This window comes from Salmo salar, chromosome ssa05 (genome assembly GCF_905237065.1).
Source record: "Salmo salar chromosome ssa05, Ssal_v3.1, whole genome shotgun sequence".
NCBI lineage: Eukaryota > Metazoa > Chordata > Actinopteri > Salmoniformes > Salmonidae > Salmo > Salmo salar.
In genome coordinates, this window is record NC_059446.1 from 63,116,668 (window position 1) to 63,137,556 (window position 20,889).

Here is a 20,889-nt window from a genome sequence, read left to right on the forward strand (position 1 = left end):
AACAATGCCTCGCAAAGAAGGGCACCTATTGGTAGATGGGTAAACATTTTCAAAGGCAGACATTGAATATCCCTTTGAACATGGTGAAGTTATTAATGACACTTTCGATGGTGTATCAATACACCCAGTCACTACAAAGATACAGGTGTCCTTCCTAACTCAGTTGCCAGAGAGGAAGGAAACCACTCAGGGATTTCACCATGAGGCCAATGGTGACTTTAAAACAGTTAGAGTTTAATGGCTGTGAGGAAAAACTGAGGATGGTTACTCCACAATACTAACCTAAATGAAAAGATGGAAGCCTGTATAGAATAAAAATGACTCCAAAACATGCATTCTGTTTGCAATAAGGCACTTAAGTAACATTTCAAAAAATGTGGCAAAGATATTAGCTTAATGTCCTGAAGCGTTATGTTAGGGGCAAATCCAACACAACACATCACTGAGTACCATTCTTCATATTTTCAAGCATGGTGGTGGCTGCATCACGTTATGTGTATTCTGGTCATAGGAAAATATTGTACAATCCAGGTGTGCAAAGCTCTTAGAGACATACCCAGAAAGAGTCACAGCTGTAATCACTGCCAAATGGGATTCTAACATGTATAGACTCAGGGGTGTGAATACGTATGTAAATTAGATATTTCTGTATTTCATTTTCAATACATTTGAAAACATTTCTAAAAACATGTTTTAACTTTTTAATTATGGGGCATTGTGTGTAGATGAATGAGAGAAAAAAAGATTTAATCCATTTTGAATTCAGGCTGTAACACAACATGTAGAATAAGTCATGGGGTATGAATACTTTCTGAAGGCACTGTAAATACATAAATATAAAAACAAACTTCCAAGGGTATGTTCCATACGTTTAATGGCAAAATAACTGAGGACTAAATCAAATATTTACAGCAAGTAATGTGTAAACTTAATTTCTGTACAAAGAAATATACATGCAAAAGTAAAAATAAGTCCTTTAACATTCAAAATTACGTAGTATGTATCAAATATGATGAGGTTACATCCAGGTTCGCATGTTCGTTGTCCATGTCTGTACAGCTTTACACATGAATAAATAAGAGGACACAAAATGGGACTGTACAGGTTAACAAACACATTCATTTTATCACTGTGACTACTGCCTTGACATAGACATGAAACTATGATGACCTTTTCAAGCTTAAAAGGAAATACAGCTGCTTCGTCCGCCTCTCCAGATCAATTGACTGGCACATTAAAAATGAGTTTGAACTCATACAATGATTCATTTAGTGAAAACAGCTAGGTCATGGTCACTCTCAGATAAAGGTTAGGGTAATAGCGCCGCAACGCCCATGCACAATTACTGTAACGTTGGTACAATGTGGGCAGTTTTTTTTCTTCTTCAAACCAAAGGCTTGGCAAAGAATGCTACCCCAAGTTTATCTTCACTTAAACCAAGATGTTGATCATGGCAACACAATGTCTAGCAAAATACGCAACTTAAAAAGTCAAACAAACTTACACAGCAATCACCACTTTGTGCACAGCTTGAGAAGAGAAGTGTTTGAAATGTTAATTAGGTATGCAGTAACAACCAACCACTAAACAACGTTCTTACAACGCTAATAAATAAAGCCACTGTGAACCAATGTAAACATCTATCTCTAGGTTCAGCATGGTTTTCATAACTTAACATGGTACATTATATAAGACATTTAAAGAGGGTAAAATACAGTTAACTTTGGTATAGTTACAGAAAATAAAACAAAAACAATGACAAACTGAAAGCATAAGTGCCAATATAGATACAAATCTTTTTTCTTATTTTACATTATTTGCGAAACCTGCGTTTTAGGTTTCCAAGATATTAATACTGAACTTAATACGGAAAAGAGTAACACAATACACACATCTACTGCAGTACCAGGTACGTACATGCCTTTTTAGATTACGGGTACAACACAAGTCTTCATAAATAGTTGCATACATGTTAAAGCTGCAACATTGCACATGAGAAATTAACGCAAAATACGAGTGCATTTATATAAGTATTTCTGGTAGTGAGGGTTTAAGTAATTTGATTGGCATGAGGAGGAGCTAGTCTCCCTCACACCTCTCTTCCATTGGCAGGACTTACTACTCAGCTAATGAAACAGCGTTTGAGACAAATTCTTCAAAATGAGAATGAAGGCAGGAACACATTATTTACAAAGTAAGGCGGATGTATCAGAAATCTAAAGAGCTTTTCCAATAGTGTTATAGCTTTTTGTTGTTTGTTTGTTTGCTTGTTTATTTCTCTGCTGAGGTCTGACTAAAATAGCATAATCGTACTAACTGTTACAGGTCCATACAATAGCAAGGCCAGAGCAAAGCATTTGCCTATTTATTGTAAGTTAATCAACTACAACTACAATGAGTTTGGTCTCCAACTGGTTCTAGAAGTAGTGTTCTGAAGCAACGACCCTGTGGTGGGTCGGTGGTGCTTTGTTCATATGTCGCATTCATTTTTGTTTTCATTCTTTTAATTAATAACCTTTGTTTTTGAAAAGGTATATGAATAAAGACATTTCTTTGTTTCTTCACTATACATTTTCTTTACAAAAAGTAATCTCTCATTACAAAAACAATTGTATTATCTTCAACCAAAAGTAACCCGATATTACAGTATCGGTTTGTAATACTATCCAAACACAAGGCTTACTCTCACTGGCTCTCGAGAAAGCTTTGTTCTCCCTGTTAGTGAAGTTTGAAATACTTTCAAATAGTTCATACTTTTGTGCAGGCATATAGCCATCATCCATACAAAGGTGGGGAGGGAAAGGAAGTATCTAAATCTCTTGGGGGAAAAAAATCTCTGTCAAAAATATTCAAAGCAGTCAGCAGCAGCAGGATGCTGGGTAACATAATTCTAAGGAAGTGGCGTAGTCGGCTGAGAGAGGATGAGATCATGTTGTGACTCGGTGGTTTCTGGGTACTGTAGTCCTCTAACCTGCTCATATCTGGTTGAGGAGTCTGCTGTGAAGGAAGGTCTTGATGCTGCCCACGGGCCTAACGTCGTTCTGGTGTTTCCGCCGCTCGATGAAGGAGATGAGTCTGGAGGTGTCGATGCACCCTGGGTGCTGGTTTTGTTGCTGGTGGGAGTCCCACGGCTGCAGCCAGGGCTCCTGAAGGCATGCGGCGGCCGAAGGTCTCCGGTTCGGCTCGCCCTGTAGGAGGAGACCCACAAAGTCCCTGGCCGCCTGGCTCACACCCTGGAAGTAGTCATGGGGGAAGCTGAAGTCCAGACGACAGATGTTCAGGCATGTCTCCTCAGCGCTCTCGTCCAGGAAGGGAGATGCCCCACTCAGTACCACGTATGTCACAACCCCCAGGCTCCAGAGGTCAGAGGTCAAGGATACGGGCTGGCCCAGCACCAGCTCTGGGGCTGAGAACTCTGGGCTGCCCAGTAGAGGGTGGATGTGGTGGCCGCTGTTCAGTTGGACAGCGTCTCCGAAGTCTGTCAGCTTGACCACGGGCTGGGCAGAGTTCTGCTCCACTAACACGTTCTCAGGCTAAAGGGATACACACCGATACCCACGCACATACACACAAAGAAAGATATGATTAAGAATTTACCCATAATGGGAGTACTATCTTTGCTTAAGAACAATCAGTTAAACATCATACTGTTTCATACAGTACACAATCACATTTAACTCCTACTCTACATGTCACAGCCTTTGTGACTCACCTTCAAGTCCAAGTGAGCTATCCTCCAGCTATGCAGGTAGTGTAAAGCTTCTAGAATGTCCCTAAGGTACAAGGCCACCTTCTCTTCAGTGAGGTTACCCCAGCTGACTATGTAGTCCAGGAGACGGCCTTGATCAGCCCTGCAGACACAAAGCACCAGAGCACCAGAGAGAGACATTAGCCCACCGATATGGTAGATGTACATGAGGGCTGCTTGAACATGATTCAAAAGCACAACACAGTGAATAAATATATACAGTAATATATTGTTCAAAACGGTAATCAATTCTATTTCAATTCAGGAATTCTAATTACAATTTTCCTCAATAATCATAATACATACAGTGTGTGCGTCCCAAATGCTATCTATCCCTCTGTAGGGTATTACTTTTGATCAGTTATAGGGAATAGGGTGCCATTTGGGGCTCAGCCACAGTTTTTCTAACGTACATCTCCAGCACTAGCACGTAGCTGGTGGCTGTCTCGAAGGTGTCCAGCAGGCCGACCAGGTGTGGGTGTTCCAGACACTGTAGTATCCTCAGTTCCTGGAGCACCTGCTCACGCCGCATCAACCGCTTGTTGACATGTTTGGCTGCTACGGCACGCTTGCTCCCACGCTGGTCACAGCGCTTAGCCACTGAGAACCTTCCCCTGCCCAGTTCTGTGACCTCTGTGTAGAAGGACTCAAAGTTGTTCTTCCAAATCACTTCACTCCCATCGTCGGAGGCCCCTGGGAAAATAGAAACATTGAATGTTAAAATGCAAAAGTACTGAAGAAGTAGTGTGAATATAGAGGATATACTGTACCCCCACAGGAGTCTACAACTCAACTCAACTTAATGTAACTCAACAGTGACTAACCTAAGACTCTGAGGCTGGCGGAGGATGACACGCTGCCCACTACGTTGGTGGCAACACAGGTGTACACCCCGTCATCCTCCACAGACACACCCATGATGAGGAGAGTTGCCTCGCCCGTGTCACTGCAGAGAGAAGAAGGGAAGTCACAAGGTAAGTTTCAACAATAGCAACATTTACTTTAATTCAACTACAACAGAACATTGTCTTCCAACAGCTAAGTCATTCTAACGCGTTGCAATGATCACTGCATGTCCCTCTGGAGAAGAGTATCTGCTGAATGACTAAAATGGAACGTAAAATGTCATCACGGCCGATGTGTACCTGTAGGTGACGCTGTAGTGACCGTCGTTGCTCAGAGTGCTGTGGTCAGGTCCTCTCCAGGTGACCGAGGCTTTGGGTCTTCCACAGACTTTACTCCTCAGAGTGACACTCTCCCCCAGGTCACAGGTCACATCACTCAGGGGCAGCAGGAACTCTGGGGGTACTACAGAGGTAACAGACAGACAGACAGAGGACACGTGAGTTTGACTATGTCACATGCTAACTAGCCTTGCAATATACTAGCGTCCTGTCCATGGGGTGTACTTTGGTTTTTCCAGCTGCCTCACGCTACAGGAACAGGAGACAGGCTCCAGGCCTATACACTGCTCTGGCTCGGAGGAGGATGCTTACATGCAGACTACACAATCCCACATCTGAGCTACCCAATAGACAGTACAAAGTATGCAGTACAAGACAAGACAATAAAACTTGTTGAACCCCTGGTATGTGAAAATATAGATGTGTCATTCAATTACTGTATAGTAAAGCCCAAGCAAACACATTTAAATGTATACATACCATCATAGATGTAGTTGGGGTTTAGAAGCTGAAAGAAAAATATGAACACAAATAAGTTTCTTCTTCAAATTAGTTTTTACCACAAAGACATTAAATAATTACAACACGAATCCATTAAATGAGGTTAATGTAGAGGGGCTTTAAGTCTCACAGCCATACTGAGGTTAATGTAGAGGGGCTTTAAGTCTCACAGCCATACTGAGGTTAATGTAGAGGGGCTTTAAGTCTCACAGCCATACTGAGGTTAATGTAGAGGGCTTTAAGTCTCACAGCCATACTGAGGTTAATGTAGAGGGGCTTTAAGTCTCACAGCCATACTGAGGTTAATGTAGAGGGGCTTTAAGTCTCACAGCCATACTGAGGTTAATGTAGAGGGGCTTTAAGTCTCACAGCCATACTGAGGTTAATGTAGAGGGGCTTTAAGTCTCACAGCCATACTGAGGTTAATGTAGAGGGCTTTAAGTCTCACAGCCATACTGAGGTTAATGTAGAGGGGCTTTAAGTCTCACAGCCATACTGAGGTTAATGTAGAGGGGCTTTAAGTCTCACAGCCATACTGAGGTTAATGTAGAGGGGCTTTAAGTCTTACAGCCATACTGAGGTTAATGTAGAGGGGCTTTAAGTCTTACAGCCATACAGAGGTTAATGTAGAGGGGCTTTAAGTCTTACAGCTATACTGAGGTTAATGTAGAGGGGCTTTAAGTCTTACAGCCATACTGAGGTTAATGTAGAGGGGCTTTAAGTCTCACAGCCATACTGAGGTTAATGTAGAGGGGCTTTAAGTCTTACAGCCATACTGAGGTTAATGTAGAGGGGCTTTAAGTCTCACAGCCATACTGAGGTTAATGTAGAGGGGCTTTAAGTCTCACAGCCATACTGAGGTTAATGTAGAGGGGCTTTAAGTCTCACAGCCATACTGAGGTTAATGTAGAGGGGCTTTAAGTCTTACAGCCATACTGAGGTTAATGTAGAGGGGCTTTAAGTCTCACAGCCATACAGAGGTTAATGTAGAGGGGCTTTAAGTCTTACAGCCATACTGAGGTTAATGTAGAGGGGCTTTAAGTCTTACAGCCATACTGAGGTTAATGTAGAGGGGCTTTAAGTCTCACAGCCATACTGAGGTTAATGTAGAGGGGCTTTAAGTCTCACAGCCATACTGAGGTTAATGTAGAGGGGCTTTAAGTCTTACAGCCATACTGAGGTTAATGTAGAGGGGCTTTAAGTCTCACAGCCATACTGAGGTTAATGTATAGGGGCTTTAAGTCTCACAGCCATACTGAGGTTAATGTAGAGGGGCTTTAAGTCTCACAGCCATACTGAGGTTAATGTAGAGGGGCTTTAAGTCTCACAGCCATACTGAGGTTAATGTAGAGGGGCTTTAAGTCTCACAGCCATACTGAGGTTAATGTAGAGGGGCTTTAAGTCTTACAGCCATACTGAGGTTAATGTAGAGGGCTTTAAGTCTTACAGCCATACTGAGGTTAATGTAGAGGGGCTTTAAGTCTCACAGCCATACTGAGGTTAATGTAGAGGGGCTTTAAGTCTTACAGCCATACAGGTGATTATTAAATCAACTCTACCTTTACAGAAACTTTATTAGTCAGACAGTCTTGAGACTTGCGGTAGCCGTTTTCCATCTTATTTTCCTTCCTGGTCTCCTTGTCTCTCTTCTCAGACTTTCTCCTGATGCGGAGTGCTGTGTGCCACGAGGATGACTTCCTGCTCCAGACAAGAGAATGAGAAAGAAAAGGGAGAAGAGAGAGAGAAAAAGAAAAAGGAAGAAATGAAGAGAAAAGTTTAACTTGTGATTTCTACATCTTTGTCTACTGTTTCACTTTTATGATGGCAGAGGTCATGATGTGAAAATGGAATTGTCTTTGGGATGATAAAGCTTTTCATTCATTCATTCAGGTTGGCACATGGAGTAGCAGCAGTGTCTGTCTCTTACTTGATGGTTCCTTCGGGGAGGTCGGGGATGATGGTGGAGGTGTGACCCAGTACGTAGCCGGGGATCCAGCCCTCGGCGGCAGGGCCCTGCTCGGTGGCAGCCCGGAACACCAGGAACATGTTCTGCTGATTGGAGGCCAGCATCTGGACCACCTCGCCCTGGGAAACACTGATCTCATCCTCCTTCAGGGCCACGTAGTCCTGGGTCACCAGCATGGTGCTGATGCTGCTGCTGCTACTGCTTTCACTCTGGAGGAGGGGGAGGCAGGGGAGGATGGGAGGCAGGGGAGGAAATGGAGTCAGTAAGGGTTTATAGGTAGGGTTACACAAAGAGAGAGGCATAGAGAGAGAGAGAGACGGACAGACAGAGACAAATGCACGCACACACAAACTGACTCTAAAAGACTAAACAAATTCAAATGTTATTGATTTCATTGCACATGAGCATCATGTTGTTCATCTGTTTATATGCTAGAGCTCATGCACAAAGAAGGACTCATTTCAAAGCATTCATTACAAAAGGTTCAGAAAGTAGAGTGAGGAAAGTCATACTGTAGCAACTAACATCTGGTTCCTACATGTCTCATAACTAGACCTTCTCGTTTGTAGAAACGAAGACAAGGTATCCAGAAGTCAGAGAGACAGAGGAGAGTTAACATGGAGTGGGTATCTCTCAAAGACAGTGAGAGTAGAGAGGAAATAGTCCGTTTCAGGAGAGACAGAGCCTGAAATAAAGTTTGAAGTGAAGCCAAATGCATTTGGTGTGAGTCAAATGTATTCAGGGGCAAGGCAAGGGGAGAACGGGAACGAGGATGTGTCATCAGTCCCACAGGACCAAGATAGAAATGAAGCAGCATGGTCAGAGCAAGAGCTAAGAGAAATCAGGAGGGACGGCAAGCGTTTCTTTTTACATCAGAGCTCCTCTTCTTGCAGGCAGGTGAAGTCAAAATCAGATATCAATCTTCCATTATATCAGCATTCATTTGCATTTAACCCATAAATGCCTCGATGGTTTTTCAGATCAGACCACAATAGGCTGAAGCAAAGGGACAGCAAAAACTCAGAGCCAAGACAGAGCTGGGTGTGTGAAGTTAGGGAAGCAGAGGCAGAGAGTCATACTGGAAACACTTACCAAGGGAGAGGAGAGGACACCAACATACCGTACAGCAAGCTGAGTTACTGTAGCAGTTAGCTGCTGTACCAGCCAAAAACACACTGTTAGTAGAGTCTGAAAGACAGCAGGAAGGATGAAAACTCACACCATAGGCAAGTTAGTGTACTTAGATAGTTTAGTATGCACTTGTGGTTCAGATGACCCAGGAGAACTTCTGGTCAGCCAGTAAGGTTAGTAGGGACTAAGCCGGACAGAAGCCTGGGACTCGAGTAGGGCTCTTACCCCGTTACTCTGCGTGGACTGTAAGGACTGCTCACTGGTGGAGGAGCATGTGCTCATGCGGTCTATATCCTTGCTGTGGGTGGAGTGGTGGTGGCTGTGGCTCTCCCTGTGGCCCAGGGTCGAGTCTCCACTATCACTGTGGTAGGAGAAGGAGCCAGGCCGGCTAGCTGGGGAGGCTGGGACCGCGGTGGACCAGAAAAGGGAGCCTTTCTGGGCTGGGCTGCCTGGGATGAATTCCTCCTTTATGGGGCAGGTCAGTGGAGAGACTGTCCCTACCCGAGGCTTGGCAAGATTCAGAGGGGCCACAGCCAGCCGTGGGATGGGGATCTGAGGGTCCTCCCCAGGGTAGCTCTCCTTGAAGCTGCCCTCAGCAACGCCCAAGGACTTGCCATTGCTGTTGCTGCTGGTTCTGCTGCGGGGCCGGGGTCCCTCCAGCACTCGCATCTTGGGGACATCTTGGGGCCCCAGGTCCCCCTCTGCATGGTCAGGAGGGCAGGGGGTCTGGGAGGAGGAGGGGGGTTGTCGGGACCACGTACCTGCTGTTCTGTCCGGTCCGTCAGACCCCGGGGGGTGGTGGTGGTGGACAGGCTGTGGGATACGGGAGGAGGGCTGGGGGATGCGCGAGGGCCGGCGACTCTGGGGGCCACACAGAGAGTTACTCCCAGGGCCCACTACGGAGCTGCTGCAGCCACCTCCTGCCAGGCCACTGCTGCTGCTGGGGGCCCCCAGGCCTGCTCCACTTGCCCCCACGTGGTTCCTCTGGTACTCGATAGGGGATGTCAGTGCTGGGGGACACAAAGAGAGAGAGAGAGAGAGAGAGAGAGACAGAGAGACAGAGAGACAGAGAGACAGAGAGACAGAGAGAGAGAGAGAGATATAGAGATATAGAGATAGCAAGAGATAGAGAGAGACAGACAGAGAGAAAGAGTCACCTCAGTGGTATGAGTACACATTGTCTAGCTATGAAACAAAAATATAAAAACATTCTTTGCATTTTGCATTCCAGTACATCATGCTATAGTCCATATTATTGTGTGTTTTAAACACTTATTTTCTCAGAATGTTGATACATTCTATGGAGCGGATGACTACACAGGTAGACAGATGAAACATTGAAATCATATGATATGATTATGCTGCCACCTGGGAGAAGCTAGCATAATATCACTACACAGTTACACAGATGAACCGGGATCTGTCTTTTTTTACCATTGAGAAAGTTGCGTTGGCTCTCCAGGATCTGGGTGATCTGGTGGACCCACATCTGGCTGACTCCAGGATTGGCTGAGTGCATCACGTAGGTCTCCACACCGCCACTGGATGACCGGGAGGTCAGGGTGAACTTACAGGGGTCGTCTGTGCTCTCCTCCAGGCCCAGCCAGCTCACCTGGACACACACACACAAGATATAGGGGAGAGGAGGGGATGTGAGTGTTTTCAGAATCAGACAACTATTCAAATGACTTTGGCCCTTAGGGCAATTACTATCCCAGCAATGTCCAGCCCCCAAAAAATACATCCACTGTAATATGATCTAAGTGGATTGATTAGGGGAGATGATCCCGATCGATGCTCCATACCTTAACGCTGTTCTTGAAGAGGTATCCCGGTTGGGAGTAGCCTTTCTTCTTGTCCAGGGGCTCGCTGAAGATGACGATCTGTTCGAAGAGGAAGACCCTCCTCTCCTTCATCCTTGTGAGTAGCCCCCCGTCCTGATCTGATACCATGAAGGTATCCTGGAGCAGCAGTCTGCCTTGGGCCACAATCTTGCCCTGCATGGGGGAATACCAATGTATTGCCTGTCTGGTTAAATAAAGGTTTAAGGCCCAATGCAGCCGTTTTATATCCATATCAAAATATTTCTGGGTAACAAGTAAGTACATTACTGTAATAGATTGCCATTCAAATGGGCAAAAGTAGCTTTTAGCAAAACACTATTTCTCAAGCAAGAATTTTGGGAGGGGAAAACTGAAAACTAGCTGTTATTGGCAGAGAGGTTTGGAACTCTTTGTTATTGGTCGATTAACCAATTTACACATGGTGATGTCACGCCAAAACTCCAACACATGCAAACCTGTTGATTAGAAGGTCATGTGTAGATTGTATTTTGAAATCAAATTTGTTCACACTTTTAGAGTGTCAGTTTAATATAAAAAACTGGAAAACAGAATTGTGACTGTACTGGGCCTTTCAATAAAATACATACAAATAAAATGATGGAGTACAGAGGACAGCCTCAGACTCATTCTTAGCCACTCAGATGAAATATGCATATTATATGCATGCTATTATCATATAATACAACGAGTGGAAATAGAGAGAGAGACAGCAAACCCAAGCCCTTCTCCCATGTATCATATGATCCATGTAACTTAACGGCCAAAATCAAATTCAAGTAAGCTATTTTGGAGAATTTGTGACCGAACTGAAAGACTACATTCTCTATTCCCTGAAGAAGACAGAGCCCGTGAGTCTTACGTCGAAGCCTTGGAGACGCCCAACGTTCATCATGTCGTTGCATCTTTTGGGAACAACACACATGACCTCCACCGCTTTCTGGCAGAAACAGAGAAGATAGAAAGCACCATTTTAGAGGGAAAGAAAACATAATCACAGCTTTATAACAAGTATAACTTTCAAGTAAAAACGAAATCATAGCATGCTTGTCCATGTTATTAGGGGTGGAAGGCCATCGAATCAAACCCAGATTGTAGTTCTTACCTCCAGCTCAGTAGTATCTACTGCAGCCTTTTTGGAGAACTTAAGTAAATCCTTCAGCAGGAGCTGGTACTTCATGATGCGCTGCACAGGCTTAATGAGAAGATCAGTGATCTGGAGTCTGTGGCCCAGACGCTGCTTGAGCTCCTAAAATACACAGGGAGCCATTAGATTTAGTTGCACACAGTAAAAACAAAGGACTGTGTAAAAATATAACACAAGGTATGAGAACAGGATGAAATATGTGCTCCGTTAGAGAGACTGGAATAAACCTACTTGCGGGGTATGTGTGGGGTGGAGGGAGTGTGTGTATTCTTACCTCAAAGTAAGTGTCTATGTACTCAGACACGATGTGCTCCGATTTGGGCTTGTTCTGACAGTACACGATGTACATGTGTAACCGTCGCTCCTAGCATGAAAACAAGGAAAAAACACAAGGGAAATGGTGAGGAAGTGGTATTATGGTCCTTGCTATCTGGAATCCTTGGGATGTCCCTACCCCATTTCATTTACAATTAGGGATTATGGTTAAGGTTAGGGGTTAAGGTTAGGGTTTAGCACTAACCTTGTTATGATGCACAGCGACATCCACTACAGATGGTATATTTTGGCCAATGAAAATCATCAAATCTCTCTTACTTGTTTGACGAACAGGGGAGCCAGCCTATCAGGATCCTCCATGCACTTCTCTAGCTCTCCCAGGAAGAAACTGCGGCCAATCAGAGAAGAGTATGAGAAATATTAATATGAGAAATATAGTAATATAAAAGTCAAACTAATAATAACGCTAGTACTGTAGGTAGGTACTATTCTCGTCTTACTCTCTATGCCAGTCGTATATCTGGTGGATATTCCCAAACACTATCTTGTCTTTTCCCCTCATGTCGTCTGGTACGCCGTCCTCCTTCATTTTGCTGATGTAGCCCTGAAGGGGAGATAAGACATTCAGGTGACCACAGGACTAGACACAGCGCCAAATTCAGCCAATACTATTCCATTGCCCTGTCCACAAACAACCTCTGCCCCTTAGGGCACTTGTGGTGATCTGATCTGATCGGTATACGCACTACATGTATGTTTAGAGGGCAAGGTGGGGTTGTTACCATATTGATTTTACATATACAGTTCATTTCGATTTATATGGAGAGCCTAGGGGTCGTAAGGATTAGGGATTGTTTTGTGGACGGGACCTAGCACTTTGACCAAGTCTAGAACGTGAACAGAGTGTGATGGAGAGGAGTGAGTCATTGATTATGGGCCTACAGTCAAGTAAGAAACAATGTGTTCTCACCTCCACCACTGAACCCAGGTCTCTCACATAGTCCCTCTCTGTCTCCACCAGCTCCAGTAACACATAGCTGTAGGGGAGAGAGGTGAAGTAAACAATGAGAGGATTGTTTAGCTAGACTACCACAGGATAGTTTTATCTGATGGCTCAGGGCATACTGTAGGCTTTGAAACCCTAGAAATAGAATGACTAGAAAGGGCCCATCACCGATCCACCCATTACGGCCTCATTGGCTTGAATGAGGGCGACCCTTCCAGTCATTCTATTTCTACGTATGAGACGTTGCGGAGTGAAACTGAACTCACTGGCGTCTCTTGAGGAAACCCGACTTGCGCTCGTCCATCTCATCGATGGGGGAGGAGGAGGACAGGAGGGAGTTGAGGGAGGGGTTGAGGGAGGGGCTGCTGCTGTCCCCTTGTTCCACAGAGAGAGAGCTGGGACGGTCCTCCAGGGACTGAGAGAGAGAGAGAGAGAGAGAGAGAGAGAGAGAGAGAGAGAGAGAGAGAGAGAGAGAGAGAGAGAACTTACTGTATATTCATTGTGAACATGCAGTGAGTAAGCTGAGCTTCTCCATACAATCACTGTGCTAGCAGAGAGAGCAGTGGTGTTGCTGCTATGAGGGTGTGACAAAGAATGGCAGCATTAAAGTGCTGTGCCAGGTCTTATGAAGAGAAGGAGTCAGTTGGTGTGGTGACTCAAATGTATCACAGATGACTGGTGGGCCATGGCACCTTCACATGTCACATCCACCCTGGCACCAGACTGGCCTGAGCTGAGCTGGCAGTGTGTGTGTGTGTGTGTGTGTGAGAGTGTGCGTAACTGACAGCAGTGTGGTAGACTGATGGATGGCTGGGTCTTACCATCTTACTCTTGACCAGCTCCTCGATGGCACTGACCAGCTCAGCCGCACTGGGTGTCTCTGAACTACTGGGTCGGCCCGATAGACGAGAGGCTGCCTGGAAGGGAGGGAAAGAGACAGAGTCAGACAGACACAGAGAGGGACAGAGACAGAGAGAGAGACAGACAGAGAGAGAGACAGAGAGACAGAGAAAGGAGAGCGAGCGTGAGAGAGAGAGAAAGTAGAGAGCGTGAGAGCGAGAGAGAGAGTGTGAGAGAAAGAGACAGAAAGTACAGAGAGTGTGAGAGAGACAGACAGAGAGAGACAGAGAAAGTAGAGACTGTGAGAGCGAGAGAGTGTGAAAGAAAGAGAGAGAAAGTAGCGAGAGTGTGAGAGAGACAGACAGAGAGAGACAGAGAAAGTAGAGACCATGAGAGCGAGCGTGAGAGAGAGAGAAAGTAGAGAGAGCATGAGAGCGAGAAAGAGAGGTGTGTGGTTTAATGTTCAAATCAAATCAAATGTTATTTGTCACATGCGCCACATACAACAGACCTTACAGTGAAATGCTTACTTACAAGCCCTTAACCAACAATACAGTTGTAAGAGAAATAAGTGTTAAGTAAAAAATGGATAAGTTAAAAAAAGAAATAAAACCAAAAAAATATATATACAGTTGAAGTCGGAAGTTTACATACACCTTTACATACACCTGTTTACATACACATTTAAACTCAGTTTTTCATAAATCCTGACATTTAATCCTAGTAAAAATTCCCTGTCTTAGGTCAGTTAGGATCACCACTTAATTGTAGGAATGTGAAACGTCAGAATAATAGTAGAGGGAATGATTTATTTCAGCTTTTATTTCTTTCATCACATTCCCAGTGGGTCAGAAGTTTACATACACTCAATTAGTATTTGGTAGCATTGCCTTTAAATTGTTTAACTTGGGTCAAACGTTTTGAGTAGCCTTCCACAAGCTTCCCACAATAGATTGGGTGGATTTTGGCCCATTCCTCCTGACAGAGCTGGTGTAACTGAGTCAGGTTTATAGGCCTCCTTGCTCGCACACACTTTTTCAGTTCTGATCACACATTTTCTATAGAATTGAGGTCAGGGCTTTGTGATGGCCACTCCAATACCTTGACTTTGTTGTCCTTAAGCCATTTTGCCACAACTTTGGAAGTATGATTGGGGTCATTGTCCATTTGGAAGACCCATTTGCAACCAAGCTTTAACTTCCTGACTGATGTCTTGGGATGTTACTTCAATATATCCACATCATTTTCCTCCTCATGATGCCATCTATTTTCTGAAGTGCACCAGTCCCTCCTGCAGCAAAGCACCCCTACAACATGATGCTGCCACCCCCGTGCCTCACGGTTGGGATGGTGTTCTTCAGCTTGCAAGCCTCCCCCTTTTTCCTCCAAACATAACGATGGTCATTATGGCCAAACAATTCTATTTTTGTTTCATCAGACCAGAGGACATTTCTCCAAAAAGTATGATCTTTGTCCCCATGTGCAGTTGCAAACCGTAGTCTGGCTTTTTTATGGAGGTTTTGGAGCAGTGGCTTCTTCGTTGCTGAGCGGCCTTTCAGGTTATGTCGATATAGGACTCGTTTTACTGTGGATATAGATACTTTTGTACCCGTTTCCTCCAGAATCTTCACAAGGTCCTTTGCTGTTGTTCTGGGATTGATTTGCACTTTTCACACTTTTCACACCAGAGACAGAACGCGTCTCCTTCCTAAGCGGTATGACAGCTGCGTGGTCCCATGGTGTTTATACCTGCGTACTATTGTTTGTACAGATGAACATGGTACCTTCAGGCATTTGGAAATTGCTCCCAACGATGAACCTGACTTGTGGAGGTTTACCATTTTTTTCTGAGGTCTTGGCTGATTTCTTTAGATTTTCCCATGATGTCAAGCAAAGAGGCACTGAGTTTGAAGGTAGGCATTGAAATACATCCACAGGTACACCTCCAATTGACTCAAATTATGTCAATTAGCCTATCAGAAGCTTCTAAAGCCATGGCATAATTTTCTGGAATTTTCTAAGCTGTTTAAAGGCACAGTCAACTTAGTGTATGTAAACTTCTGACCCACTGGAATTGTGATACAGTGAATTATAAGTGAAATAATCTGTCTGTAAACAATTGTTGGAAAAATTACTTGTGTCATGCACAAAGTAGATGTCCTAACCGACTTTCCAAAACTATAGTTTGTTAACAAGAAATTTGTGGAGTGGTTGAAAAACAAGTTTTAATGACTCCAACCTAAATGTATGTAAACTTCCGACTTCAACAGTATATAAAAAAATGATGTTTACACTACATTTGATTAATATTTTCTGGAAAGTATTTGTCACTGTATTAAAGATGTTTCTACATATTACAGCACATGATGACATCACCTCATCATACATTCATTTCTTAGAGAAGCTCACCATTGACGTGTTTTGACACCGCCCGACATTCCAAATGTCCCCAAAAGGAATGGGTGTGGTCTCCCTAATCAGGGCCAAATAGCGGCCTAGTGGGGCCAGGCTAGCATGGAGGATACAGGGGACGAGGCGGGGGTTGGAGTTGGTTGGAGCAAGGTTCTGAGCACTGGCACCACAGTGGAGCACATGACTGAACAATGTATATGTGCTGTTAAATACTCCATTACAACAGGGGTAACCCCGGAAACAGGCCAGTCACAAGCACAGCTTGTCTGGCTAAACAATAGCAACAGGCTAAACAAGGCCAGGTCTTTAAAGGGGTAGTCAGTCAGTTCTAGTCAAACTTCACTAACTACAGCAAATGGAGTATTCGTCACATCCGCAACAATAGTCCTTGAAAAACATAGGGCAGCGAGGGTGAGGAGATAGCATGACAGGATGGATGGCTGGGAAGTAAAATAAAGCCAGGGCTGGTTGGTTGGTTGGGGGAGTGTGACTAGAGCGAAGGCAGTTACATGGAGAGGTACGGGAACTGAGACAAAACAGAGGCAGAACAAAAATCAACATAAAGCTATGGTAAAGTTAAAGCAAAGTCAAGAAAGAAGAGAAAACAATGATATTAGTGTCAAAGAAACGCCTATCGCTCTAGTTACAATAACTGTTCTGTGATGATGAGTGAATGAAGGTAAACTGCATAGGTATAAAATATCTACCTTTTCAGACAAACTGGTCTAAAAGAAATACATTCATTGATTTACCAATGTCTCTTTTTATTTTCCAAAAGATTTTACAGGAAAGATGATTGTCCCCTCTTTGATATACTCTAACTAAACCTCATGGAGGCATGTTAAGTGTGTGTGAGTGTTTGTGTCTCACTTTGTCGTCCTGAGAGTCAGCCTGCAGCAGGCTGTGTTGTTGGATGGCCATGGGGGGAGGCAGGGGTACAGCATCAGCCCCCTCCTCTCCCTCCTCCTCCCCACAGCTCTGCATCCCAGAGGAGGAAGACTTGGACAGAGTCCCACTGCTCAGCCCCTCGTTCCTCATCCTCTGTAGAGGGACAACGACAACAGAGCTTACAACTAAATACAACACAATCGGCTCAAAATAAAGGAGAGAAGGAAATTAGGGAAATATTTAATGTTGAATAGATTATGTAAAAGAGAAAGAAAGGAAGTGATATATGAGTGATTGGGGTGACCAATTGAACGGACCTCCTCGATGGTCTCGTCCTGTGGCGTGGCGGCGTTGTCGTCCGAGTCTTTCTGGGAGCCGGCGGAGTCTGTGTTCTTGCTGCGTCCGTCGCGGTTCTTCTTGTGCTTGTGGGCCAGCTTCTTGACGTGTCCGTCGGCCTTGCCGCTGCTCAGCCGCCTCACTGGGCTGGTCAGCCACTTCCTCAGCGTGTTGCCCGGTCGCTTGGGCCCCGGGGAGCTGTGGAAGCCCAGGGTGTGGCTGGCGCCAGGCTGGATGGCATCGTTACTGGACACAGACAGGGTGTCTGCAGGGGGAGAGACATGGAGAGAGAGAGAGAGAGAGAGAGAGAGAAGGAGAAGGAGAGAGAGAGAGAGAGAGAGAAAGAGAGAGAGAGAGCGCGAGGTCAGTCACAGTGCACAGTATCTTGGGAATGGGTCTGAATTCAGCTATGAGGGCACCAATGAGATTAGATGCACTTTTGCAAGGTACTTCATTACCTAGGAGGCATAATTGTTTATGTATCGATACTCAGACATTCCATTTTAGTACATGTTGGTTAGAGTGGAGCATCGCATCCTAACACTGCGTGTCCACCCTCTGCATTGAAGCGTCTATCGATAGATGTTCCTCCTTTGAAAGTGAACTGGATGAACTTAATTTTAAAAACCATGGAATACATAACATTATATAAAAGTTGCATAAGCTATTCTCTGTGTGTGTGTGTGTGTGTGTGTGTGTGTGTGTGTGTGTGTGTGTGTGTGTGTGTGTGTGTGTGTATCTACTTTAGGCTGAATGCCCACCACCTCCCTCTTCTGTGGTTCGATCTCCCCTGAGAGGTGTGGGAGAGGACTTGGCTGAGGCTGTGGGTTTAAATGTGGTGCAGTGTGGGGTGCTTCTGCTTATGTAAACTGAGGGATGCTACTCAGGGTGGATAGATTGCCCAGGTCCCGGCTTCACAGAAATGTTGTATCCTTCAGAAACAGAACTTCTGATGAATAGACGGATACGTAGTGCATTCTCCATGTGTTTCTTCTGTCTCTGTGTGGACGGGTTCTTAGCCCACTGACAGCACTAGAGTAAAGTGTCCAGTGAGGTGACCTCTGTGTTCTCAGCGGTTGGCTCTGTCTCTCAGTGAACTGAACTCAGTAAACTGCTGACATGAGAACAGACAACAGGCCCTTTGAAGAATCTTAGAACTTCTAACACTGAGAAACGAATCAATTCAAAACAACAACACATGAGCTGAGAAATCTCTAACAATCCTGTACAAATCTGAGTGGGATAGAAGGTGATGGCTCTGAATTGACCCCATGCTTATCATGTACTGATCAGGCCTTTGGCATGAACTGATCACACACGCTTTATTAACAGGGTGCTGCTGCACTAGTGCATCGGGAGTCATAGTGGGTCTCAGCAAGGAGAGAGGAGTGTGTGACTTTTCATTTTCATTTGTACAGCGAGACTCAGGCCAAAAGGAGGATACACCCATGGCCATGTCGAAAGGGTTTCTCTTAGCAGCCAAGAGCAATCTCAGGAGATGTTCTCAAGCCAGGCCATGGATCATTTCATGAAGTTTCTACAGCTGTTTTCCTAAAGCTACAGCACAGTAAATTACTTCCATACTGTTTCAAAATGTTGCGCAAACAAGTCAGGCTGAATGGTGCGCCAGATGAAAGACAGTGTATGAATAGAGTTAATAACCTTCCCTTCAGTTCCAGATGTATTTGATACCAAGCTGGACTATGTTGTTTTAAGACGTGTTTGAATAGACAGTTTTAATTCATCATTCCAGATGACACTATGTTTGCTACAATCGTTTTGATGTGCATGCAAGTGTGACATTTTCAAAAATGATTCAAGGTGTCATTTGACTGCTTTATGATGTCACAATATGTCTGCTGAGATGGTCTGGGGCTGCATTTCATTGGCTCAGGCTTTGATACTCAGGCAGGATTGGATTGTGACATCATGACAGTCTAACGATGTCAAATGGCACTCAAATGATGTCACAATGGACTGCTGAGGGTGATCTGAGGCTGCCACTGGCCCAGGCCTTCATTCGTTCCTCAGACACGGTTGGATCAGACTGACCTCTAGACCTACAAAGAGGCCAGGAGCAAATAAGCCCAGGAGCCTTTTGGGGCTACTTCATCCTCACGTTTAGCCTTACTTCTTCTCAAGATGGTGTGCATTGACATTGATGTGCAGCACTGCAAACTCCCAACCTGGTCCAGAGTTGGCATGGATATGACACCAGACGAGTTGAGACATGTGGTGGAGAGAAGGGAGGAGTACAAGACCTACATCCTGGACTCCATAACCATGCCTGATGTGGACTGCACCATCCTGGCCCTCGGGGGGGCCTTTCTGGTCATCTGCCTGGTTCGCCTGTGGCTCAGCAGGAGGAAGTGGACAAGGCAAGGCCAAGGGAAAGAAGGACTGCTCCAGTGCCAGGCTAAAGGGGACAGCAACAAGGCTGTTCTGATGATGGAGCTTCAGGAGAAGGTTCTGCTGAGGATGGAGGGCATGGAGCAGCGCCTCGACGCCATGGAGGACTTCATCAGGTCAGTCTCAACTCTTAGCCTCATGCGTATCTAAATGAAAGGGTGCTTGGAACCGAAAATAGATCACGTCAACTATAGATAAGGGCCAGAACTCACTTCCATGTAAGATGAAATTGAAGGTTAAAATGTTAATCTCGTAGCAACATGTATTAATAGACCACACTGATTGGTACGTTTGCCTTCCTTAGCTGCATGGGGAGGAGGACCATGGAGAAGACAATGTACAGCAAGCAAGAGGCTGCTGGTGACAAGAGCAAAAGGGATGCCCTGCGCTTCTCTGACTGCTCTGACAACTCCAACTAATGTCTCAATACCTCAAGACCTGTTTATGGACACTGTGCATTTCTTTAAAAATACATTCAACTGATTTGAAAATAAAAGATTGAAAAAGAAGTAACTCTTCCTCTTCTCTTTTCACTCTGTGGGGAATAGCATTGTATGCAGTTACAGTATATTCTGATAGACACTTCACATGTGAGTCTTTGGTGACACACGAACATGTGTGTCACAGGGTGGGGTGGATGGGGGAGTTGAGGGGGATCACAGTCCTTAGTTAAAATGGCTTCAGGAGACCTATATATTGTAGTGTAATATCCTGCTGATATAAAGCATGTGTTCACTCTACTCTCGGTCTAACCCAGCCGTGGGAGTCCGAGCCAGAGAGCCTGAGAAGATGAGGTGTTCACACAGCCCTGTACTTTTCGAAAATTGTGTCCTGTGTCTGCAGGGGAGAACCGAGGGCTTCAAGAGACTTATAAATAACTCGTAGCAGCATACCAGGAAAACCTGACTCCATTTATCAAATGTGTTGCAATATTACTGACATAAAGGAAGGTGCCATTACGGGCTGTTTCAGTCATGCTTCAGGGTCCTATCGACCAAGTGGAGCAGTAGAAGGCTAGCAGGACCATGTGTTACAGTAACACTGGATGTGTACAGCAGACTACGCCAGACCCACTAGGCAGTCACCTCCAGGCCAGCCCAGCCGTACCCAGCCCCATCCTCCATTCTGAGAGGAAGAAGGAAACAGGCATCAAATCTCCACCTGAACAAACCTAGCCTTCTAGTACACCACAGAGACAGGGCTC

General features: G+C 44.9%; 1 protein-coding gene across 6 annotated transcripts in view; it reads right to left on the reverse strand.

Annotated features, from left to right (window-relative positions):
* Nucleotides 1-857: 857 nt before the first annotated feature.
* Nucleotides 858-20,889, reverse strand: part of LOC106605411 (triple functional domain protein) — a 134,886-nt gene continuing 114,854 nt past the window's right edge. For 4 of the 6 annotated variants that reach the window (XM_014201021.2, XM_014201019.2, XM_014201023.2 and 1 more), the window contains 21 exons: nucleotides 17,258-17,541; nucleotides 16,923-17,093; nucleotides 13,622-13,717; nucleotides 13,067-13,215; nucleotides 12,765-12,831; nucleotides 12,295-12,398; nucleotides 12,113-12,182; nucleotides 11,793-11,882; nucleotides 11,477-11,620; nucleotides 11,234-11,311; nucleotides 10,336-10,527; nucleotides 9,965-10,142; nucleotides 8,756-9,540; nucleotides 7,361-7,608; nucleotides 6,993-7,134; nucleotides 5,413-5,440; nucleotides 4,894-5,056; nucleotides 4,573-4,694; nucleotides 4,162-4,441; nucleotides 3,713-3,851; nucleotides 858-3,533 (listed from right to left, as the gene is read on the reverse strand). In XM_014201021.2, the coding sequence (XP_014056496.1) occupies nucleotides 2,976-3,533; nucleotides 3,713-3,851; nucleotides 4,162-4,441; nucleotides 4,573-4,694; nucleotides 4,894-5,056; nucleotides 5,413-5,440; nucleotides 6,993-7,134; nucleotides 7,361-7,608; nucleotides 8,756-9,540; nucleotides 9,965-10,142; nucleotides 10,336-10,527; nucleotides 11,234-11,311; nucleotides 11,477-11,620; nucleotides 11,793-11,882; nucleotides 12,113-12,182; nucleotides 12,295-12,398; nucleotides 12,765-12,831; nucleotides 13,067-13,215; nucleotides 13,622-13,717; nucleotides 16,923-17,093; nucleotides 17,258-17,541 (4,088 nt within the window). In that variant the 3' untranslated portion in view covers nucleotides 858-2,975. Of the gene's footprint in view, nucleotides 3,534-3,712; nucleotides 3,852-4,161; nucleotides 4,442-4,572; nucleotides 4,695-4,893; nucleotides 5,057-5,412; nucleotides 5,441-6,992; nucleotides 7,135-7,360; nucleotides 7,609-8,755; nucleotides 9,541-9,964; nucleotides 10,143-10,335; nucleotides 10,528-11,233; nucleotides 11,312-11,476; nucleotides 11,621-11,792; nucleotides 11,883-12,112; nucleotides 12,183-12,294; nucleotides 12,399-12,764; nucleotides 12,832-13,066; nucleotides 13,216-13,621; nucleotides 13,718-16,922; nucleotides 17,094-17,257; nucleotides 17,542-20,889 lie in introns of those variants that run through there. The other 2 variants (XM_014201020.2, XM_014201025.2) reach the window with 2 other exon arrangements.